General features: G+C 41.1%; 2 protein-coding genes across 3 annotated transcripts in view; one reads left to right on the top strand and one right to left on the bottom strand.

Moving 5' to 3' along the window:
• Positions 1-20,963, bottom strand: part of LOC126416086 (coactosin-like protein) — a 176,969-nt gene extending 156,006 nt beyond the window's left edge. The window contains exon 1 of the mRNA XM_050083579.1: positions 20,765-20,963. Within this exon, the coding sequence (XP_049939536.1) occupies positions 20,765-20,818 (54 nt within the window). The 5' untranslated portion in view covers positions 20,819-20,963. The remainder of the gene's footprint in view (positions 1-20,764) is intronic.
• A 24-nt stretch (positions 20,964-20,987) lies between these two features.
• The window catches only part of LOC126416085 (mannose-1-phosphate guanyltransferase alpha-A), a 32,212-nt gene continuing 27,292 nt past the window's right edge, over positions 20,988-25,907 (top strand). For both annotated transcript variants that reach the window (XM_050083576.1, XM_050083575.1), the window contains exons 1-4: positions 20,988-21,342; positions 21,420-21,618; positions 21,706-21,877; positions 23,205-23,416. In XM_050083576.1, the coding sequence (XP_049939533.1) occupies positions 21,303-21,342; positions 21,420-21,618; positions 21,706-21,877; positions 23,205-23,416 (623 nt within the window). In that variant the 5' untranslated portion in view covers positions 20,988-21,302. The remainder of the gene's footprint in view (positions 21,343-21,419; positions 21,619-21,705; positions 21,878-23,204; positions 23,417-25,907) is intronic.

The following is a 25,907-nucleotide window of genomic DNA, read 5'->3' as shown; positions in this document are numbered from 1 at the left end:
CTGTCTTAATTTCCAAGCTCAAAACTGGAAAGGCACCTGGTACGATTGGCGTCCGTCGTGAGGTCGTGCGGCACCTGGTCCGATTGCTGTCCATCCTGAGGTCGTGCGGATGGCAGGTACACTAATCTTGCCATATTTTACAGCATTACTAAACGAGGCGTTGCGAAAAGCTACAGACCTATTTGCTTGTTAAAGTTTTCGCGCAAAGTTCAAGAATGTGTGCTATGTGATCGGTTCCAGGCACACAAGGATCTCTTGGGTCTAAACTATGGTTTCAGAACCAGGAAATCTATAGATGCGGTTAATAAAGCTAATATTTTAGAAAATTCGACAACGAAGTATGCAGTCGCGCTAATCATTGATAAGCGCATTCGACAGCCGTCGGTGACCTGCGATGTTCGCAGGCGTTCGAGCTCTCAGTATGCCCAAATGTGTAAGAACTTTGTATATTATTGAAACGGACCTAGCGGCCATTGGCTTGCGGAACAGAGCAAGGTAATTAAAGGTTTCCAAGGGGTGTCTTCAAGACTCCTTAAGTGGTCCACTCTTCTGAGATCTTGGTACAGAACCCCTATTACATATGTTAGAAGGTGCAGATCATACTGATCTGTTGCATACGCAGATGGCGTTCTAGTAGTTGTGTCTGCAGACTCCACAGCATGACTTGAGGAAAGAGATGAATGATGTGCTTGCTCAGATGAAGCATTGCTGCAAGATCCATACACTTGCCTATAGCTGTTCATAAAACCTCATACATTCATCTGAAGGGAAAACTCTTGCCAGAAATCTTCTTCTAATGCTTGACGGACTACCCGTAAAACGCAGCACTGCTTGTAGATATTTAGGCATTCTTCTAGACAAGAGAAACTTTCTAGAACACAAAATCTGTACTCAGAAAGCAGTCAAAACTATGCACAAGACTGCTCGTGCTGGCACTGTCGACTAAATTACCGTTTCTCGTGGTGCGCTCATATCGCGAAGCTCTCCTCAACGCTTCGCTGCCCGTTTTTGGGCTCATCGCCTTAGACTAGGCGGCTACAAAGCAATACTGCGACGAATTTAGCGGACCATACTTCTGAGGCTCACTGAAGTCTTTCGCACTACACATTTAGAGGGTTTACTGGTAATCTCCGGAGTGTCTCCCACGGATGTCTTGCGTTACAGGGCAGCGTTGTATTGGTACGGGCGTGAATATGATCGTGTGTACGTGATCACAGGTACGCACATTTCTGATAAGATTTATGAGCCTGGAAGTCAAATGAACGGCAATCTGACGGGGACACTAGGAGCACTGTAAGACGTGTTTAAAGCATATTTCCAAGCATAAGGAACAGGCTCATACTGTGTGACATTGTCCCTACTCGAGGTACGGTGCACTTATTAACAGGCCACAGCCCGTATACTAAACATCTGTATCGAGTTGGATGTAGTAACACCAATCTGTGACGGCAGAAGCTTTCGTTGATCATATCTTCCTCAGATGCTCCTTTTTCAGGTAGAGAAATTGCAGACAGACTGCGATCTGTAAATAATTTTAAGTGACCAAACTTTGTTGAGTAAAGTCAATATGATAGCACATTGGATATATAAAAGCCAACTGCTTAACTTTCAGTCAATAAGATCAAGTAGACACTCTAAATATTAAAATTTTAACGTTTCCTCAATCATAGATGATAGGTACACAGAAATTTGAGACTTCGAATAGATAAAAGAAAAAGAATGCTATGGCCACCCACACGGGTGTGCGTAGACACTCTGATTGCCGAGACACGCACATACCACCGAGGGTGATGCAGAATAGTGCAGCAACAATAGGCTTAGAAGGGGGGTATAGTTGTTAGTCGGCAAGCCAGGAGTTTTTCCGAGGCTGCCAGAAACGTATATGGTAATGTAACATGGAAGTTAAACACTTTGAAACTGAATTCATATTATATATTTTAAATTATTTCTGAAATGATTTATTTCTGCTTTAGTATTACCAATTGCTGCTGTTAATTTAATACTACATACATAATAAACATTGTATGGCACCGTGATTAGTGAATACTGTTTAAAGTTTGCAGATTTGAAATTCGTAGCAATAAATTGTAATCTACATCTACATGGATACTCTGCAAATCACATTTAAGTGCCTGGCAGAGGGTTCATCTAACTACCTTCACAATTCTCTATCATTCCAATCTCGTATAGCGCGCGGAAGGAATGAACACCTATATCTTTCCGTACGAGCTCTGATTTCTCTTATCTTGGTGATCGTTCCTCCCTATGTAAGTCGGTGACAAAATGTTTTCGCATTCGGATGAGAAAGTTGGTGATTGGAATTTCATGAGAAGATTCCGTCGCAACGAAAAACGCCTTTTCATATTTCGCGATAGCACAAAACGTGCTGCCTTCCTTTGAACTTTTTCGTTGTACTCCGTCAGTCTTATCTGGTAAGGATCCTACACCGCGCGGCAATATTCTAAAAGAAGACGGACAAGCGTAGTGTAGGCAGTCTGCTTAGCAGGTCTGTTACATTTTCTAACTGTCCTGTCAATAAAACAGTCTTTGGTTAGCCTTCCCCACAACATTTTCTGTGTTTCTTCAAATTTAAGTTGTTGGTTATCGTAATACCTAGGTATTTAGTTGAATTTACAGCTTTTAGATTAGACTGATTTGTGTAACCGAAGTTTAACGAGTTCCTTTTAGCACACATGTGGATGACCTCACTTTTCATTATTTAGGGTCAACCGCCAATTTTCGCACCATTTACATACTTTTCTAAATCGTTTTGCAATTTGTTTTGATCTTCTACTGACTATTAGTCGATAAACGACAGCGTAGTCTGGAAAAACCTAAGACGGCTGCTCAGATTGTCTCGCAGATTATGTAGATAAGGAACAGCAAAGGGCCAGAACACTACCTTGGGGAACGCCAGAAGTCACTTCTGTTTTACTCTGACTTTCCGTCAATTACTACGAACTGTGACCTCTGACAAAATCAAAAATCCAGTCACATAGACGATATTCCATAAGCACTCAATTTTACTACGAGCCGATTGTGTGGTAGTGTCAAAAGCCTTCCGGAGATCCAGAAATACGGAAATACGGAATCTATCTGAAATCCCTTGTCAATAGCACTCAGCACGTCATGTGAATAAATAGCTAGTTGTGTTTCACAAGAACGATGTTTTCTAAACCCATGTTGACTGTCAATAGATCGTTTTCTTCGAGGTAATTCATAATGTTGGAACACATGTTCTAAAATTCTGCTGTATATCGACGTTAACGATATGAGGCTGTAATTTAGTGGATTATTCCTTCTACCTTTATTATATTAGTGTGACCTGTGCAGCTTCCCAGGCTTTGGGTACGGAACTTTCGTCGAGCGAGCGGTTGTATGATTGTGAAGTATGCAGCTAATGCATCAGCATACTCCGAAAGGAACCTAATTGGTATACAGTCTGGACCAGAGTACTTGCAATTGTTAAGTGATTTAAGTTGCACTCCGAGGATATTTACTTATACGTTACTCACGTTGGAAGCTGTTCTCGATTCGAATTCTGGAATATTTACTTCGTCGTCTATTTTGAAGGCATTTCGGAAGGCTGTGTTTAGTAACTTTGCTTTGGCAGCACTGTCTTTGATAGTATCTCCATTGCTATCGTGTACAGAAGACATTGTTTCTTGCCGCTAACCTACTTCACATACGACCAAAATCTCTTTGGATTTTCTGCCAGGTTTCGAGACAGTTTCGTTGTGAAAACTGTTACAGGCATCTCGCATTGAAGTCCGCGCTAAATTTCGAGCTTCTGTAAAAGATCGCCAATCTTGGGGATTTTGTGCGTTTAAATTTGGCTGGTTTCGTTATTTCTGCAAAAGTGTTCTATAGAGTGCATACGCGCGAATAGGCGTATTTTGTGCCGCACCGCTGACAAGATGTAGACGCACAGGAATTGGTAGGAATGCGTTTACGCTCGGCAGAGCGCGACACGGATGGAGCTGAGCTGCTGGTAGTGTTGCCAACGCCTCGGGCTGCTAGCACCGCTTCACTGCGGCCAGTCGCGAGCTTCGCTTTCCGCGGCGGAACCAGGGCAGGCCGCGCGCGCCACAGCCCGGCTGCGAACCCGGACTCCTGTATGCGGGTCACCGTGTCGCCTGCCAGATGCCGCGCGCCGGGCGCTCCCGATCGACACCTTGCCAGGCCGAATCCGCCGCCAAGGGACTGCGCTCTGCCACGCTTCTCCAGTACGGAAGTCATGTCATATTCTACACTGAATTTGCGGCTGATTTACCCCCTCATGCAACTATAGGTCTAACAAAAAAACCGTGCCCAGTTCTTGAAAAAGAGCTCAGACCACATCCGTCTGTAAGAAGGGTAGAGGAAGCTCAAAAGTTCCGTCCAATATCCTTGACATCGACATCACGGTCATCAGCGCCCTGACGAGAAGTCAACATGAAATCTCAAGAGTGGGGACGAAGGCTGTCCGCACATGCAGATCAGTTTATAACTTACTAAAGTCTGCCGACCTTCCCCACCAGTTTAGGGATGAGGCCTGATAGTTCACAAAACTTCACCACTTAACACTGGTACCGGTATCTGCGAGGACGGTCGGCAGATCTCCAGCGAGACCAAGCGCTGCCTTATCAGTATACACAGTATACAGGACACACGTAGCCACAATATGCTGAACTGAAAGCGCCACGCCACAAACTTCACAGAAAGGTGGATCCTATCCTCCTCTCTCCCCCCCCCCCCCCCCTCCCGGAGGAGGAAGCCATGTGTGAAAGGGCTATGCCCGACGCGCAGTCTGGTAAGCAAAACCTCCTTCCAGCAGCGAGGCTGACACGAAGTCCGCCAAGCTTTTGTGGTCGGTTTGTCCGACACCTGCAACCGTCCAGTCTCCCACTGACGTATGATGGATCTGTCAGAAAATGAGATAATGGCGTGCAAGGGGATGGGACATTGATGGGCAGCACCATCCCAACATGCTTCCTTGACAGCTTTATCAGCCATGTCATCCTGTATCCCAACGTGGCCAGGCACCCAGCAAAAGATCACCACCTCGCACGGCGTTGGAGCCGCTGTAAGCAGTCATGGATGAACTAAATCAGCGGGTCTACCCGATACATTTGGTGAAGAGCTTGCAGTGCACTAAGAGGCGGAACAGACAAGAAAACTCATACGGTGATGTCTGAACCCTCTCCAGTGCCATTAGAATGCCATACAACTCCGCAGAGGCTATGGAGGGCATGTGGTCACCACACCGCTTTCCCGGCCGTATGTTCATTTACGAGACCGGGCCGCTACTTGAAGTAGCTCAGTTTGCCTCAAGGGATGAGTGTACCCCGCGTGTCAAGAGAGCGCGGCAGACCAGATGGTCACCCATCCAAGTACTCGCGCACGCCGACAGCGCTTAACTTCGGTGATCTGACGAGAACCAGTGTTACCACTGCAGTAAGGCCTTCGGCAAAACATTCTGAGCTGAAACAACCAGATCTCTAACAGAACGACCACCTCCATGCCATCCAGCATAGATTTCGGAACTTCGATCACGTCACACTCGCACTTTTCTCGCATGACGTACTGAAAGCTTTGGATCACGGCAATCAGGCAGGTGCAGTATTCATTGATTTCCGAAAAGCATGTGACTTAACACCTGTGCTTATAATCAAAAGTGCGGTCATATGGGCATCAAGTGAAATTTGACGCACGACTGTGGTAGGGTGGATGCAGCGTGTTATGTTGGAATCATCGCCTAATGAAGTAAATTCGTGTGTGCCCCATGGAAGTATGTTGGGACTTTTTATGTTCACGTTGTGTATTAATGACCTTGTGGACAATATTAATAGAAACCTCGGGCTTGTTGCAGATGACTCAGTAATCTACGAGCTCTGTTCACAACATTCCGGAACTTTTCCACAAAATTTTTCTACGCTTTTTATTTGTGATGCATGGTCTCCGAAATACTCTCCTCCACAACTGATACACCGCTCCCAACGTCGTCTCCACTTCCGGAAGCAGTAGTGGTAGGCCTCTTGCCGGATCGCGCGAAGCGCTTTCTACAAATTTTCTTTTATGTCGTCTATCGTTGCAAATCTTCGTCCTTTCAACGGGGTTTTCAACTTTTTAACATTTCCAAAGCCCGCAGGGGGCAGGTCCTGACAGTACGGAGGGTGAGACTGCACAGCGATTTAGTTTTTGTGTAAGTCACGCACCAACAAGGATGAACGTGCAGATGCGTTATCGTGACGCAAGAGCCGTGAATTGTCTTGCCACATTCAGGCCGTTTCCATCTCACATGCGTCGCGACACGCCCAGACAGTACCATCGATTAACAGTTTGTCCTTGTGGCACAAATCCTTCATAGTTAGAACTAACATGGGTTTGACATTTGACCAACGAGCGTTTTTTGGTCTTTGAGAACCTTTCATGACCGACTTACTGTGAAGACTGAACCCTTGTCTCAATATCTTAACTGTATACCTACGTCTCTTCACCAGTCACGATTCTCTTAAGGGGGGGAGGGGGGGGTGTAGGACGTCAAACGGGCCGACTTTGAGCAGGAGAGGCATCACAGGACATTTTCGTTTCCAGTTTCTATACTTTTACAAATAAATTCATAAAACTGTCACCATAACCAGGAAGGATTCAGGATTCACACTCATTGCAGTGTAAGTACGAAAACATATCAAAATAAGTTTTTTTACGTGTGAAATTTCATTTTTCTCACTAATGGCAGCATTTGTTGCTATAGGTACACTTTTCTTCATAAGTTAGAGAGATTCTTCGATGAATTTTGCACAGCATACTGTGACATTACAGCCTTTATCACTGCGATTTTTAACATGTAAAAGTTTTTTTTCTATAATCGCGTCAGTATGTGCGAACTTTTAACATATACCAATGAATGTTGTAACCAGGTATCTTTGCCGCGCTCGCGAAAAGCGCAGAATATCACGATAGCTATAAACTGTTATACGCTGCTATCGATCAGTAAAAGAACGATGCACCTATGTTTCAAAATAATTTTGAATTTTTACTTCTGCAGGGAGCCGCGCCGCTCTCTAGCTGTTGTTCTGTGAATGTGTTGCGATTCGGACGCAAAAGTATTGTGCTCCATAGTGATATAATCATTTTATTGTAAATTTAAGAGTTTAAGTGATTAAAAATATATGTAGCCACAAACAAGTGAGAATGTGTATCATGAAAATTCGCTCCACCGCCACAATGGGTGGCCATGTTAATGTAAGTTGGCGTTTCATAATACTTGAAGCCTTGAAGTTTATTTAATTTCAAAGAAAATCTCTCGACCTTATTTTCATTAATTATACTTGTGATAATCTTTTCTGTTTAAACGATTTATGCAGCTTATGATCCACCGTGTGTTCTGTCGGAACAGGAGGCTGTCGTGACGACATCGTTATAGTATTTATTCCAAGTTCTTTCAGTTCCGTTTATATGTTCGTACAAATCCAATTAGTTGGTCCCTTAGGTTTCTTTCATGTAACTTCTGTGTTTTCTCCGCGCGATCTTCTTCCGAAAAAAATCTTGATTTTTTAGTAATTTTCGATATCGCGAATGAGAAAAGACAGCCGCCTCCTGCTCCGAACGGAACACCACGACTTTTCTAACGTCGGAGAGTACCACACGAATTTTCCGCTAAAAGGTAAGAATTTCTTAAAGCTGGATCAATTGCACATTTTGCTGCTGTTCTCCGACAAACCTGGTGTGATTAATAGTAATTTATTCTGTCACGACAAAAAGAACCAATTTTATTTTTACCAAAGCAACAAAGCTTTCAATTAAATTACTAAAAAAATCATACCAGAATACATACCATACTTACAGGTGTATAAATCTCTAGAATTTATTTAATTTATGAAAAAACGAATGAGCTGTTTTATTTTAAACTTCATGATTAGAAAAAACAAATTTATAGTTATTTACCTCAATTTTTACCACAGTTTTTAATATATTTGGAAAATTCTAGAGTTTCATACACCTTTAAGTATGGTTTGTATGCTGTGCAAAATTCATCGAAGGATCTCTTACCTATGAAGAAAAGTGTACCTATAGCAACAAATGCTGCCATTAAGTGAAAAAATGATGAAATTTCACATGTAAAAAATTATTTCGTGATTTTCGAAGTTCCACTGCTAAGAGTGTGAATTCTGAATCCTTCCTGGTCATGCTGACAAAGTTTTATGAATTTATTTGTAAAAGTATCGACAGTGGAAATTTCCGGCTCCAAGTCGGCCCGTTTGACGACCTACCCTCCTTAAGGAATGTCTCATTTGCGCAATCAAAACTCTTCACAGATTACGAGGCGTAGGTCTGTGTGGTCTTGACTCATGAGCCTTGGGACGAACCTGGCGGCATAACGATGCATTCCAAGGCGCTGTGTCAGGATTTCACATGATCCAACTGAAATGTTACGTTCTTCTGTAATCTCCAACACTCAGTATTAGACTGGCACGCACAATTTCGTTGACGTTCCTGACATAAGCGTCGTCTAGACGTCGAAGGGCGCCCTGAACGAGGGACATTTTTAACTTCTGTCCGGACATTTTGAAACCCTGAGAAACAGTCGTGACACGGAGTACGGCTTAAGCAATCATCAATGTAGGCTTCCTGCATCATTTGGTGTCTCTAAAGGTCTTCTTGAGTTCCACGCAAAATTTAATGCAGACGCGTTGCTCCTCTTACTGTGCCATCTCTAAATTCGCAAACTGTGCGACAACTTTCTACTCAAAACAGGGACGCACAACAATGAAACTTACGGCAGTTACACAAACACATACGCAAGGATACCAACAGCATTTCGCTCCAACACACCACTGGCGCGAAATTACGAATGTTACGGAATTTTTTGAACATGCCTCGTATAATGGAGTACAGCCTGAAAGATTGATAAGATTTTAAAGGGTGTAAAGATTAGCAACTTGTTCTAAATGTTGAAAAACGTAAAATTGTGCACTTCACAAAACGAAATAATATAATATCCTGTAACTATGAGTCACTGCTGGAATCAGCCAACTCGTAAAAATACTTGGGTGTAACACTTGGTAGAGATATGAAATGGAATGATCATATAGGCTCAGTCGTGGGTAAAGCGAGTGGTAGACTCCGATTTATTGGTAGAATGCTGGGGAAGGGCAATCAGTCTATTCTAGAACACAAGTGCGTGGGACCCGTACGAAATAGGACTAGTGGGAATATTGTGTACAGAGAAGGGCAACACAAACGGTCACAGGTTTGACCCGTAGAACTACCGAGATGCTGAAGAAAAATGTCAGGCTATTGAAGACAGTTTACGTCTATCCCGGAAAAGTCTACAAACAAAGTTTCTAAAACTGGCTTTAAATGATGACTCTAGGAGTATATTACAATCCCCTACGTATCCAAACCTGAGAATAAGATGAGAATAATTACAGCTCGCAGAGTCATTCGAACAATCTTTCTTCCGCACTCCGTATGTGAATGGAACGGGAAGAAACCCTAATAATTGATACAATGGTACGTATGCTGATTTGCAGAGTATAAATTCAGGTGCAGGTATGTACAGTAACGCGCTCTTTAACCCGAAGGTTGGTCTGACGTGTAGGCACACTAAAAGTAATACTCAGCTCACAGTTAATTCTTGAAGGAAGATTGAGGGGTGAAGATATATTGCCTTCGTCAACTTTGAAAAATCATTTGACAGGGTAGACTGGCGACAGCTTTTTAAGATGCTGAGGGAGACTGGCATGAAGTAGAAGAACAGAGGAGTAATGCAGAGACTGCATGGTAGAGAGATGGCTGTGATACGGTGTGGACAACAAAAAGATATTAAGAGGGATGTACGACAGGGCTGCTCACGCCTGTCTTGTTCGATGGGTACATTCAAAGGGCAATAGAAGCTATGGAGAAGCAAGGAGCCACAGGAGGAATTAGAATTCATGGAAAGAAAATAGACAAGCTGAGATTTGTTGCTCATATCGCCTATTAAGTGAAGATGCAGAATTAGAAGCAATGCTGGCCCAGATGGAATCATCCTCTCAACTTTTCCAGTAACATGAAAATTAATGAAGATGAAACAAAAATCTTTGTGATAAACAGAACACCGTTGCCCACTGCCCACAGTGAGCGACCGGAGACAGTCTAATTCTGTATCTACCTACGGATGATGGGTTGGGTTGATGGGGCGCTCGACATCAGTCATCAGTACCCTGACGAAAAGTCAACCTGAAAACTCATGGTTGGGGACGAAGGCTGCCCCACCTGCGGAGCAGTTTATAACGTACAGAAGTCTGCCGCGCTTCCCCACCAGTTTAGGGATGTCTACTACGGAGTAAAATATCAGACGGAAGGATTAACAAGTCGAATCCACACGCCAAAATTTGCTTTTAACAAGAGAAGAGAAGAAAGCTTTGCACATCCAGCAGCATAGGGAAACATATCAGGAAAAAACTCAAAGACGTTTGTTTCGATTGAGATGCTGTACTGAAGTGAAAAATGGACCAGCAGAAAAACGTAAAATAACAGCCTTTGAGGTGTGTATTGCCGTAGATGCTCAAGATTTATTGGATAGACAAGATATCAAACGAAGACTTGCTCCACAGAGTGGAGGAAGAGGCCGCCTCTTCTGAAGGTAATCTAGCATAGAAGGGATATATGGGTCGGCTGTTTGGTGGTGGTGGTGGTTAGTGTTTAACGTCCCGTCGACAACGAGGTCATTAGAGACGGAGCGCAAGCTCGGGTTAGGGAAGATTGGGAAGGAAATCGGCCGTGCACTTTCAAAGGAACCATCCCGGCATTTGTCTGAAACGATTTAGGGAAATCACGGAAAACCTAAATCAGGATGGCCGGAGACGGGATTGAACCGTCGTCCTCCCGAATGCGAGTCCAGTGTGCTAACCATCGGCTGTTTGATGAGATATGGCATCATTAATAGTATCATTGAAGGTAAAATGGAATGGAAAAATACAAGAGGCAGACAGTAGAATACATCAGCCAGATCATGGAGGATGCCAGCTGTGTTACCTACACCCCTTTCAAGAGGAAGACTGACAACAAATGCATGGTTAACTGCCACTAACCAACCTGATGGTTAAGACCTGAGAAGAGGGTGACGTGTATACAAGCCGTAGTTAGACCCAGCCTCCAGCATCATGTTTTATGGTTTGACCTTCAGCAGAAAGAATCGCGAGACATTTTCATAAATGTTCATGTATAAAGTGTGGGCCTACAGCCCACAAAACTGGCTCGCCGTAAGATTAACAGATGCCAGGTGCGCGCATACATGCTACAATTTCAAAATCTACGCTGTGCTTCAGACCCATGCTCTCAGCGCCTCATTTAAAGGGAACCAGAACTCCCAATTTTCAGTAGTTATTCAGGGACACCGCCTGACTTGGTAAAAGGAACACATTCTCCTGGCTCGTTACACAGTAGTAACTGACTCAGTGCGTTACCGAGTTACCTTTGTTTCTGGTAAAATGCCTTTACGAAGGTGGAGACGTCTGTAATATCTAATCGCCAAAACGTATAACACAAAAAACAGGATTTGGTTTCTCATAGGTGACTATTTACAACTGATGTTGGCGTCGCTGGCGGCGAGGGGGCTGCAGGGCGACAGCTTTGGGTTGTGCCGCTCTTCCATTACATTCAGTGAACCATACGAATAGCACATCGGCCAACTCTTCTTAAGTAGACCTATTCAGTGCTACCGAGGTTCATCGTTAACACACGGACTGCCGGAAACAAAACCCGAGACTGAACCGAGCAGCACTGAATGCAAACTTGAAGGCAACGAGTTTAAGGGGACACTACGGCTGTCAACAGTATGTACCGCGAGCGAATGGAAACTGCACACAGCACATACTGTTGACATTTGCAATTTGTCCATTACTGTCAGCTCAATACAGATACAAGGCTAACGGAGGCAAGAAACCAAACGGACCATAAGTCGCCGGAGACCGTAGGTCATTTATACAAAAATACTCAGGTTTGTCATGCCTATTTGGTAATTACTCACAATGTGGAACAATACTATAGAACCGGTCGCACTCTTCTGCAACTTTTAAATTCATTGCACTTCCGTCGAACCATCCCGACAAATCAGTCTTCCATTCAGGTTCGCAAATATATAATCGTCCCATTTGACATCGCTTCTTAGTATCACACCTCAACACTTAACGATGTGAAAAGCTCAACTTCTTGAACACTAATGTTGGCTGATTTCTTTCTCTCTGATATAATTATCTTGCACAATTGTGTGTGCTGTTCTGCAGCTTCAGTAAAGTGTATGAAACATTTTTATAGCTACATACAACTACAGCCAAAATACGCGTAATGTGTTCCATGCAGTATCTTATGTTTACCCAATTTAAGTAGAGCTGCCTTTGATTACACCAAATGTAAATTTTGTCCAAGTCAATTCATTACGACTCTGCGAGAAGGCCCATTTTGAATTCACGCACAGGGGTAACATTTGGATTTGCAAGACATGAATGTCAAATTTGGAATTGATAATCCCCGTGCTTAGGCCATCCATCCAGTTCCATAAATCCCATCATGAAGAGCTTTCACGAATATGGGACCACTGACATTCTAGTCAAATCCATATTTTTCAAGTTTGAGCAAAAGAAAATTGGAAAGTGATCTTTCTACAACTCACCTTCCAGAATGCCCTACAAGGAGACTGCATCGAAAACAAGTGCCTTTTTCTTAAACACCGTTTCACTGCCTGATCGAGAAATTCTCTCCCTACCCAAGTAAATGAGAACTAAGACGTAAGAAAGGAAGTAAGTAGTGAAAACCTGTTATCTACGATGTTCAGGATATTATGGGGCTATACTTTCTTACGCAGTTTAATCTTGACACCCTGCAAGATATTTGTGTTAAATATATTTGCTTAGATGCACATACTAAAGGTTACAGCACTCAAGTCCCTTCTCCAATGGACGTCGCGATTTCGATTAGAAGGAATCTTGTTCTTTGCTTTCGATTCTTTCGTCTGCCAATTTGCCAGATCTGTCGCAGCGATCAACTGACAAATCTTTTCCTGTAAACATACTGTAATTGTGACATGTTTGGAAGTAATGAAGTTTTAAGGCACGAAGAAACGCTATTCTAGTTAAAAGTGTATTAAAGTAAACTCACTCAATGCTTTGGCAATTACAAGAATGCCTTATTTGAATACAATTTAAATTTTATCATGAATAATACGTGTTCATGCTGTCGAATCAGCTAAACACCTTCCTTTCCGACAGCCTTATTACGTTAACATAGCGACGGGGCCATAATAAATTTAATAAAACCGCTGTAACCAAATCATTTCATTTGGGTGAAGCTTGCAGGTGTGGAAGGAGGGTAAAATATGCCTGATGAACCATCCATGTAATTGCATAGAACGGTAACTGTGTTGGAAATGGAAAGCGGAGGAGAGGAAAAGGATCGTAACCTTGGTAACTGAATCGTAGCGGTGTTCACCCTAAGTGGTGATGGAGAACAGCAGGAAACAAAGTGGCTAGACGGAGATAAACCTTTAAGTTACAAGTGGCAATGTAAAACGTCTAAACTTTCAAATGAAGGATGAAAAATTTCAAACCTTAATAGCTCCGTCTGGCTACAACGCAAATTTATTGTGCGACAAAGCAAAAGCACACACGTTTGCAATAATATTCCGTCTTAGTTTAACTGCGGTTTTTCGACAGTCTCAGCTTTCCTTGGACAATTTGAGTCCCAACAAATATGACGTCAAGAGGTTGTATGTTGCCATCGTCTTCACTACTCTATTTCTCCAACACATATCCTTGTTACAAAATTAAAGCTGTCCGCCACGTGAAGGTTGATTCGAACAGCCAAATCAAAAACAATCTGCAGCTTGCTTTTTTGCACGTATACGTATCAGTGATAGAACGGAAAGAAACAATTAGTGACAAACGAACAGAGTGAAAATTTATAATTTAAACCCTAACATTTGGAGTCGTGGCACATTCCAAGACATAACATCTAGCTAGCGTCGGCAGTGAACTATGTTCATTTCTCCCTCAGCTTATCTGAAATCTTATCTTCTCGCCCTGCGGGGAACAGCCTCAGATGCATTAAACAAAGAAACATTTCTTGGCATCCGATTTACCGTTGAAAACTGTACAGCTATTTCAGTACAAAGTTCAACAACAGATATGTCCGTTACACCAAGATGGACAAGAAAAGTTATTCGTACACGACATGCACTAACACCCAGAAAAAACAACGTTTGTTACCATCTATCCGCAGTCAGACGATACCAGTCGTGATGCGGGCCAATAGGGGAACGAGACAATGGTTCCCGACCGCCACATTGCGCCATTTTCCTAGGTCAACTATAATTTTCTACGAAGCGTCCCATTCTGTGATTTTACGTGATTGACTACGTCAAGCACTGCTGTTCCATTGGTATTATGCAACACGAATAGGACGTATACGAAGACTTGTACACTCATTTATGTACTGTTATTACAGAACACAGAAAAGGCATTTGACAATGTGGTTTGGGACAAGCTGGCGACTATTATGACGTAAAAGAGAGTGGACTGGAAAACCAGAAGACTTATAAACTCATTGTAACTTAAAAAGTTTCAGTTAAAGTGAGAGGAGAAAGTACAAACTGGATCAGACTAGGTAAAGGAGTAAGACAAGGATGCTGTTTATCACCTACTCTTTTCAACCTGTACTTAGAAAATATGATTGACCAATGCTCATTAGATGACAAAGGAGTAGAAATTGGAGGAAGAAGAGTAGGGTGCTTGAGATTTACTGATGACATGGTCCTTCTAGCCACAGGGGAAAAAGAATTACAGGATTTGGTGGACACCATTGCAACTAACGGAAAAAAATATGGAATGAAAATTAACACAAATAAAACAAAATTATTGGCAATAGGAGGAAATAAGGAAATGAAAATTGTGCTGAATGGAGAAACACTAGAACAGGTGCAAAATTTTAAGTATCTTGGAAGCAGGATAGACACCGACTGGAAGTGCACCACAGAAATTAAAACAAGGATAGCAATGGCAAAAGAGGCGTTTTATAAGAAAAGGAGAATCTTCTGCAGCGGTCTGGGCAGAGAACTCAGAAAGATACTCGAAATGTCTTGTATGGAGTGTTCTATATGGCGCTGAAACATGGACTGTGAGGAAAAAAGAAAGGCTGGAGGCTTTTGAGATCTGGACATGGCGGAAGATGGAAAGAATAAGTTGGATGGACACAGTAAAAAATGAAGAGGTACTGAGAAGAGTGGGAGAGAAAAGAGTTACTAGATGTAATAAAGGGAAGAAAAAGAAATTGGATTGGGCATATATTAAGAAAGAATGACGGAATGATAAAAACAGTTTTAGAAGGTTATGTAGAAAGGAAAAGGAAGCAAGGAAGGAAGAGATTCCAGATACTGGATGACATGATGGACGGTACAACATACAGCAGCCTTAAGAAGGAAGCAATGGATCGCAGAAAATGGAGAGGCAAAGGACCTGCTAATATAGCAGATAACTGATGATTACAGAACACTACAGTCATTCACATGCCACACACGCACTTTACACTTTGCTTAGGAAAGAAAGGTGCCTTAATTCAGCAAATGTCTTGCACCTGAATTTCGCGACGTTCAAGGAAGTACCAAGATTAAAGTTCCAAATTTTTTTTAAACTACTTAAACTGGCAAATTGTAGAAAATATTGCAGCAACAGATTCAACGCCACGCGCGCGGGAGTTGATATGAACGCATGCCTTCTAAAGCTATCACCGCCACTTTCAGTAACGGATTTCGTCCTCAGACAGCACCAAGTAGAAACTACTAATTCTTCGATTTTTGTAAACTTATGTTGCGGGCACGATATTTATATGCAGGATTTCCTTATTTTCAAGTTTTACGGTTTTCAAGATCCGAGGTGAATCCTGTGTATTCAAAATACCTTTCAACAGAATTTCGAGTGGTCCCGAACAGCACGTCAGAGCTTGTGAAAACGGTTAGAGCGTCTTAAGATACTTTCAGTTTTAAAATTTATGGCCCGGAAGTCATTGTGACCGTAAGATTCTCCCAGTCTAACTTTTGGAAATATCACATTGCTTCCGCGTCGTGGTGTCCGTTGCGTTCTAGAAGAAATTGTTTTCATGGCTTCCATTTAAAAGGCGCCCCTTGAGTATTGGCACCCTAACCGACAGATTTCAGTATCTGTTCGTGGTGATAATTTTTATCGGAGGACGTGTTCTAGAATGCAGTCGGCTAAGACCGTGAGACCAGTTGAGAGGTTGCTCGAGTAAACACGAAGCTGCACTGACTTCTCATTGCAAAGGTTTGAATCAGCATTTACTAGTCAATGTCAACTATTCGTCGGCTTGGTCCAAAATTTCCCGACAAGTACTCATCCATCACACTGCCTTCAGTCCGTGACTAGAATATTTGCGTGGCAGTCTTCTTCGCACGCGCCTTGCGAACAGTGCCATAGTATGTATTCTGCATACGCAAGCGGTTAGCGAAATGCAGTGTCGTCTACGCGACAAAAATGGGAACAAGCATACACAATGGAGCTGGAAAAACTACACCTGCTCAGTCAGCAATTCAGCTGTTCATGCAGGGTTGCCAGCTCAAGAGATTTATCCGCAGATTGTGCAAATCCCATGTCGGCTTGGGTACCATGGAAATATTTTTCAGATTACCAAAAGATTTTACCTTTAAGTATTTAGATAAATACCCATTTTTCATTCAGACGCTCTGGTAGACACTGAAAAATTAGTTCTCATTCGGAAGGAATGCCGATAGTACGAACGTTACTCATAAATCAGTTTTTCTGATTCGCAAACCAGTCCTATGCACATAGGAGCATAATTGTTTTTATGTATTATGTTTTCAGAAACGTCTTACTCATTACTTGCTAAGCTTTAATATACCGCGACAAACATACACAGAGCACTGACATTTCCGCGAACAATGAACTAAAATTTTGCCGCCAAAAACTTAGAAACGGTAATTAACAAGAGCGGTAATACCTTGATAAAAGTTACAAATAGGAAAGTTCTAAAGTGAACCATTCATCGAATTACAGATTTTCCATCTCGGATTCTTCGATGTACAACGAAGAGCTCTTTACACACTCACTGCTCGTATTCCTATCGAGACAACTTTTAAAACGGAAACATGCTCCAATAAAATCGAGTTTTTACCCTGAACAGCCTCAAAAATGTGGAGCTATTTCACGCATTGTGCATAATTTGCTACATACATACTTAGGGTAGATAGTACTGTCAATTTAATCACTGGAACTATGAACAAATTTTCATGTAGTTATTTAGATTATGCGATCTGGTAGCCACGTCCTAGTCGCCACCAACGATGCTTTTAACCAGGCTTCATAGTTTTTCCTCGATCACTATCTTCACCTGAAACTGATCAAAATACCGCAGCGCTTATTCCAAAACTGCGTGCCCGTGCCCACTGTGTCATGCTCATGCGAGCATCTTCAGATACTCATTGTCCTGATGACGTGTTAAAGGTTTTATAGCTCCACTCGGCATTATCAACTCAAAGTGGTGAGAGCTTAATATATTTGTTTCTTCGTCCAGACGAAACCACCAGACACTACGTATTAATATACATAAGGTTTGTAAATGAACTAAAATATTCATTTCTAAAATATGAAATATTTTCTATTTTGTTAAGTTAGAATTTAACATTTACATCATCTTGTAGTTTATATTTCGGTGGTACCGAGATATTTGCGAATTAGCTGTTACATAGAAGAGTGCTACTCTAAACGTATCATACGGGAACAAGCAGAAAGTTGCTTTCTATCTCCAGATAGTCAAGTTCGCAAGAGCAACATTCTTCGACTAAACTGAAGGCAAATGCAGTAGGCCAGGGCAATCTTAACATTCTTACATTCCTCGTCACAATCATTTGCAATGGTTGAAATTTAGCGGCTGGTTGTAAGTCCCATCAGTATGCTGTACATCGACGGAAATTTATAATTCGTTTGACTACGAACTACCGGACTAGGGTATAAGGATCGAAGCGCTTCTAGTGCAAAGCCTGTTGCAACTAACACTCCAACGTACATGTTAACAGTCAATTAGTTTTAGGAATTTAGGGTATTTCCGAAGTTTCATCGTAGGGCTGTGGAAGACTGGTCATTCCATCACGTTAGCGTCTTATCAGGTGTGTAAACTACCGCCCTCGACTGACTGCAAAGCATAGTGAAGCTCGCACGATAGCAGAAATCGCAATGAACGAGGACCGTGGATTATCCTACATTCGCGAACAGCCCAATGGCCACATTCTACGAATGTCCAAAATAGTCCGCGACGTAAAACGATTTACTGCAATGTGCATGAGCATATCTAAGTAACTACTAGGAGGAGGGGCGGGGATGGGTGCACTCAGTTTCATGGTGAAGGACGAAATGGTTTTAAGATTTCACAACTAACGGCTCTGGGTACACTACGTATCAGTAAATATCCATTTCATGTTCCGGGTTGTCTCCACGCTAATGCTGAATTGGTACGGATGTCTGAAGGGGGCAATAAACGAGTTCAATTTGTGAAGTTTATGTGGGGGATGGGTGAAGTGGGCGTGGGGAAGTAGAGGCAGCTGCTCAGTCTGACCCTCGGTGGGCACGCCCTGTAAGCTGTTGCAGTCATACTCCAGATACATCTAACTTAATGTGGAGAAATTTAACGACTTTTCACGAAACAGCCATATCACAATGTTATGGCAGCTTTGTGTTTTAATACGTGACCATGCTGATCGTGTGCTTTTGATGCTCCCTTTTAATCTGACCTGATCAGTATATTTTAATCATTCAACTGCCCTAGGATTTTCATCTCTTCACTTCCGCCTCTGGCAACGTTAGTGTAAAAATGTGGAGTTTTACCACAGTTCAGAAGTCCACGTTTAACAGTAGGGTCCCATGCCAGTTCGGAGGTCTGAGAAAGGCAAGGACACACCAAACCTAATAGCTTCATTTGTAGTGAAGCAATGGCGTTCAAAACAGCCTTTACGTATTGTTAGCTTTACTTTGCCAAACTGGTTTTCTCCGATAAACTTGGAAACTGCAATTTTCCCAATATCCTGTCAATACAGCGGTGCTTCCTATTTGTTCTATTTACAGCTGAGCCTGTGTGACTGTTCCACTTCATCCCTCTCAATATTGCCGATAATTACATGATTTGATTCCCGTTTTAGTGCTGGCCATTTGATTTTTAATCGCCGTTGTCAGAAAATCTTGAAATCGAAATCGCCTGGTTACCACCACCCGCGACACGTATTCATGCACACAACGAGCTCATGGTTTGAGACCCCGGGGCGGCTGCCTTGCAGTGCGGAAAGATTACACCTCTGTGGCACAATGTCCTGTGGTGACAACGATAGAATTTTAGTTTGCAAGGAAAAATCAGGTCATAATGCACTAGTCTGGAGGAAGGTGGTGGAACAACCTTACAGTTATTCATAGACTTACGAAAATTAGATTCGTTAAATCCCGGTCCTCCCGAAATACAATTCCATTGTTTAATACTGCGCTACCTCGTTTGACTACCGTAGTTTGCAAAAGACTAAATTCAGTTATGCGTCCTTCGTCTGTATCTTTCGAAAAATATGGAGTTTTCATGAATACAGATACATCTAAACCATTAAGTACACTTCTGTGTCTTTCAGAAATTCTACTTTTCGATTCTACGTTTATCCTCTTCGCAAGGGGAGAGTATTCTCTTCTAAGAACACTGCCATGTTAAGTTCCCTATAGCCTGCTGTGCGATTACATTGTTTATTATATCATTACTATCGCCTTTTTCTTATTCGCCGAGTTCTTCAAACTACGTCCTGTTTTATTAAAATGAATTTTCATCTTACAGTTTGGTGATACGATTTAATCAGTTTCTTCAGGAACACAAATAACAGACAAAAAATGTTCAATTTGTGCCTACTTTCCGTACAAGGACTTGCATTCGTAACAATTGTAAAATGGTACCTTTCGTATTTCTTTTCGTATGCCTCATTGAAGGACGGTAACTGTCGGTCACTACCAAACAAACTAATGTGAAGTCTACGTGGCACTGTTTTCCTATTTTTATTAATTCTAATTAGTTACGAGGGGAGGAGAAACATCTTAATCTGGCGCTGAGACCACGCGCGGTAGAACGAGGACGAGCGAGAGATACGTGAGGTTTATCGTGCGAGTGGTAACAGAATTATGCCTTTGGTTAAGGAAAATTTATAAATGGCCCTGACTCAAGGGAAAAAACAAAAGAAAGCTGTACGGACGAGGCAGCAGTGTGAACTGTCACTTCCCCTGACGGGCGAAAAGTGGGTTATACGAGAAACAGGATGGGTCTTCGTATATACGATTCTGATGCCAAACGAGAAAAAATCTATAAAAATTATCGGCTACAAACCTATCCTTGCCACTAATTTTAGCATTGGATTTTTATTTACACGATTCGAAAATTTCGATTATTTTGCACTGTAACATCGCATTTGCTTTCATTATTACCTAACCAACAATATCAATACGTTTTATGGAGTGTATAAGAAGCACATCTACTACAACAATATCGCAAACTCCGCATATTGCGAATGAGTTGAAAGCGGCACGGGAAAATTTATGCATCGCTGGCATCATTTATCCGAATTAAAATTATACAGAATTAAACGTTGACAATTTCATTGCCTAATCCTCCCCAAAACTTAAGACCTATCCACAGAAAACCGGAACTCCAATAAAAAAACAATTTCTGCTAAAAAAAGATAACTTTTTGTTCACATTACCTTCTTAGGACCATCCTGGATGATAGCCTCGTATTCCATTCCTTCAACAGCCATTACGACCGCAATTACCTCACGCTGTAAGAAAACAAACCTTGCAGATGCTTCGACTACAACCCAGCACCACGCACCACTTTCGAATGCGACGGCCGGCTGTCAACTCAGCAGACGACAACGCCGTACACCAGCGATTCAACTGCGTGCGTAACTACTGCGCTCTGGCGGCAGCATCACAGTTGCTAACTTATTAGGCAGAGGTGCTGTATAATGAGAATTGAATTTTTGTATTATTATCCTTCTGTGTAATTCGCACAATGAAACAAATGAATGATACGTTGGTCATAGCAGTGTATCAACACACAGCTCTTCCTTGTAGACGTATTATTCTGATATGTGACGCGTACAACAGAGATAATGCATGACATTACCCCGACCAAGCGCACGATCAGATGATAAATATTTGTTTACGTGTTATTTATACGCAAAAAGCAAGTTTTTGTTGACACGTGTCATTTTGTGGATGTCTGCGCAGTAACTGAAAATGTTGAAAGCTGTAATTTTGATAGGAGGGCCTTTGAAAGGTATTTCAAATAATTTTAGATTTAAACATGTATATCACAAATATAGATAATGTACTGCTAATCTTCTTTCTTTTCAGGAACGAGGTTTCGTCCTCTTTCCCTTGACATTCCAAAACCGCTTTTCCCTGTAGCTGGCCTTCCAATGATTCAGCATCACATAGAAGCATGTGTCAATGTACCAAACTTGAAAGAGATACTAATTCTGGGATATTATCCTGCTTCAGAACTTTCACAGTTTGTTGAGGAAATGATTGAAGAATACAAAGTAAACATACGGTATGTGCTGTAGTGGTTGTATGTTCTAAGCGGCAGTTGTATATGTTTGAATCTGTTATATTGTTACTGTACGTGTAATTGTTGTAGGTACCTCCAAGAATTTACAGCTCTTGGAACTGCAGGTGGAATTTATCATTTTCGAGATCAAATTAGATGTGGAAACACTGAAGCTTTTTTTGTTCTGAATGGTGATGTCTGCGCTGATTTCCCCTTAGTGGAAATGTTGCATTTCCACCAGGAGAAAGGAGAAAGATCACTGGTATGCTCCACAAAGAACAAAAATGCAGTTTTACCTTGTTGAAAACCTTATTTATAATACTACGTGCTGTCATTTGTACTAAACATAATTCCAAGTCAAAGTAGGATGTAAAAGAATGATTCTTGTTTTGTTTATAATGTTGGCTGTGAAGGTACCTTCACAAACTTATGTTTTTCATTTATTATAAGCACCCAATTTATTAATATGAGAACTCTTGTTTCTCTTATGAACGAGAAACATATGCTGATTATGATATGTGTTTTAGCTGGCCATTTTCTTGATGAGTTTATGAAAAATGTTTTGCTGCATGTGCAGTATTATTATTTTCTTAACATATTAGAAGAGTGTGCTGGTCCATGACTCAATCTCTTCATGGGCAGTGTTCTTAACATCTTAGCTGTTAATGCACAACTTGCAACCACTACTCAGAACTTTAGTTCTGTCAGTACCCGTCTCCTACTATCATCACTGGTTAGGTCAGTCATTGATTTTTTTCACGCTAAGAACAAATAGTTTGGGTTCAAGTCCTTGTACGGCCTACAGTTTTAACCCTTAAGTGGGCGCACTGGTTTTCATAACACGAGTGGGCATGCAGCGCATTTTGTACACATGTATAGAATAGCATCACTGTTGCCAAGTTGAGTCATGTATGATCAAAATCACAGTTTAATCTTAGTTTATTTAAACAACAAAAAATAAACTTACATAATATGAGCTACACCACTGTTTTATTAAACAATAATGAAATAAATTTTCAGTACAACACCCTGTTGCCAAAGACAGGCGTTACAGAGACAGTAATGACCCACTCGAAGCATTAAGCACTGCAGTAGCATCAGATCCCATCCAGCTGCTTATTCGATCACTAATTATCTTGTAGACAACTGCCACAATGTGCCATTAGGCTGCAAGCTCATAATCAGGGTCTCTCTGTCTCTCTCTCTCTCTCTTTTTTTTTTTTTATCATAGATCATAAATTTTTCCTGCCTAGCTCGCTTTGTATTTTATATTACTGCTCCTCATGTGGACATATGACAACATAAATTATCATGGTGTTACTTGAAGCAATAATTAAGGAACAGGCGCGGGTCTGCAGTTGTGAAACAAAAGTGGAGCTGTGCAAAATCATTTTATTTTTTGTTGGCGCACTTTATACATAGGCGTGCCCGCTCTACGGTTAATCATCTAGGAAGATTAAAAATATGCACTCAATTGCAGAGTGATGAGCGATTCTGAATTTTCAATTTGATAATGGCTACAAACAACTACAGAACTCATTTAAGTTCTTAAACTTTCTATTTCTGAGTTTTACAGTTTCTTTTCACAGATCACAATGATGACTACTGAAGCTACACGTCAACAGTCTGTACACTATGGCTGCATTGTGTTAGACAAAGAAACATGTGAGGTGAATCACTATGTGGAAAAACCATCCACATTTGTGTCAACCCTCATAAACTGTGGTGTGTATCTTTGCTCTGTGGAAATATTTCAGACAATTGCTGCAGTTTTTAATACTAGGCAACAAGAATATTACAGGTGGGTAGTAGTTGTAGAAGCATATGTTGTATGCTTTATTTTAAAGTTGTAGCAGTGGTATGTGATTAATAAAAAGAGTATATATTTTAAGAAAATGTATATCAATTTTAATTTGAGCAAACGAACAAAAATTAAACTGCATTCAGGAATGACACAAATATATTGGACACAATGAAAACTATGAGAAGTAACTCTAATTCCTGTTAATAATGGAAGGGGCGAAGGCAAAAACTCACTGTCTATTTGAGTCATTGATTGATCAATAGGTACGACTGAAAGCATTGCTAAGCTTAATAGACAATACCCTTCCTCAGATAAAGCTAACAGCACCACATATATTCAAGTGCATGTTTATGTCGACCTGGATCTGCCGCTTGAATTGGGTCGCAGCTAGCTAAGAAGCTGTAGCACAAGGCAATGTAGCTGACATCAGCAGTGTAGCTGTGCAAATATTTTTGTCACTCGCTTAGCTCCGAGGAAGGGCATTGTCCGAAATCTTAACAATAGTTTCAGTAACATTTGTACACCTTTTAACCATTCGATATCTCAGATATGTGGTGAGTGTTTACCTTTTCTCCTTTCATTATTTGTATGGCACAGGAGTCTTCCCAGTATCAATAAAATTCTTACCACTGTAAATGCTTATGTTGTTTGAACAAGTGTGTTCTTTCACCATAGTAAATGTGAAGGTAATTGCTAAGGTCTGTGAAACTGTAAAAGTGAAGTCTTGATAGGTCATTTGAGAAAGTGGCCCAGGAGTACTTCTTGTGTTAGGTACATACAGCTGCTTCCCACGAGTGAAAATTTTTTCTTCCACCAATGAAAGAAATCATTTGGGCCCATGTCTGAGACATGATGTTCATGTCTGTGTCTGGATCTGGTGCTCTTCAAGAAATGGTTGTTTTGTCAGTGCTGTGAACTGGCTGAAATGACAGCAAAATCTTTAGGGGGGGGGGGGGGAGGGGCGGCACTGAAACTCGTGGGAGTACTTTTTTTAGGCTAAGATCAGTGTCCAATGAGCCTACATTTATTGAAATTAAGCTTAATGAGAAGTTCAGACAGGCAGATAGTAGAGATGTTAAAATACCACAAGATTCTCATAACAGTACAGTGAAAAATAATGTTCGTGTGTCACAAGATTCACACGAAAGCACAGTGAAAAATAATTTCAGTATATTGCATCAGAATATTAGGGGATAAAAAACAAAGTAGATGAGCTTCTTGTTTGCTTAGAATATTTAGAAACTGAGGGGGGGAATAGATGTACTATGCCTGTCTGAACATCATATAGTCACAGATGTGGAAATGGTAAATGTAGGTGGATATATGCTTTCAGCACATGTAAGTAGAGACACTATGGAGGGAGGAGGAGTTGCCATATATGTTAAAATATGTCATAGTGTAAAAAATTTGGAAATAAAAATTTTTTGCGTAGAGCAACATACAGTAGCATGTCCATGTGAGCTTAAAACTAAATAATATCACTTTTTATAATTGTAGCCATGTATAGGTCCCCATTTTGAAATTTTCATCTATTTTTGAACAACTTGGATTCTTTGCGTCAGACATAGGAAAGCAAATTATTGTTTGTGGGGATTTCAGTAGATTTTCTGAAAGAGTCCGATAGAAAGCCTTGACCTTGAAGTATTACTTGGTTCTTTCAATTTGACATCAGTTATTGGTACAGGAAATTAGCACACCGATAGATAATGTTTTCATAGTCCAAGATAAATTTAATGAAATAAAAACTTTTGCTGATAAGAATGGTCTGTCTGATCATGATGCACAGATTGCTGCAGTACATGCTATAGCTCCATACAGTAATGCAAAACAGTCCTCCAAAGTGCGTTCAATTAATGATTTAACAATTCAGAATTTTAGGAAAAGTTTGCAACAGTTAGACTGGGATGAGGTGTACAGGGAACATGATGCTAATTTAAAATTTAACCTATTTCTTGATACATTTGTGAGTATATTTGAAAACAGTTTCTGTAAGAAAACAGTGAAATACAACTGTAAGAAACCATGTAAAATGCCATGGCTTACTAAAGGGATAAAAATATCTTGTAAACAGAAAATGGAAATGTATCTTATAGATAGGAGGAGTAATGATTCCGAAACAGTGAAAGATTATAAAAACTACTGCACTGTATTAAGACAACTTACTAAAAAGTCCAGAAGTATGTGCATTACATCTGAGATTAGCACATCTGATAATAATATTAAAACAATTTGGAATATAGTTAAAAGGGCAACACGGCAACCGAGAGCAGAGGAAGACTGTATTTCTATACCACCACAATGAAAAGTGTGTTAACAAGAAGACAGAAGTAGAAAAGGTTTGTAATATTCATTTTTTAGGTGTTGTAGAGAAAATATGATCCAGCTATTCATTAGAAAATGCCAGGCAGTTATGGAAGAGGCAGCACCTATCCAATTTGATAAAATTGAAATTCAACCCTCCTCTCCTACTGAAATTAGGAAAATAGTA

The sequence above is a fragment of the Schistocerca serialis genome, chromosome 8 (genome assembly GCF_023864345.2).
Source record: "Schistocerca serialis cubense isolate TAMUIC-IGC-003099 chromosome 8, iqSchSeri2.2, whole genome shotgun sequence".
In the NCBI taxonomy this organism is placed as follows: Eukaryota; Metazoa; Arthropoda; class Insecta; order Orthoptera; family Acrididae; genus Schistocerca; species Schistocerca serialis.
Note: the sequence above shows the minus strand (reverse complement) of the source record. Positions and strands in the feature narration are given on the sequence as shown.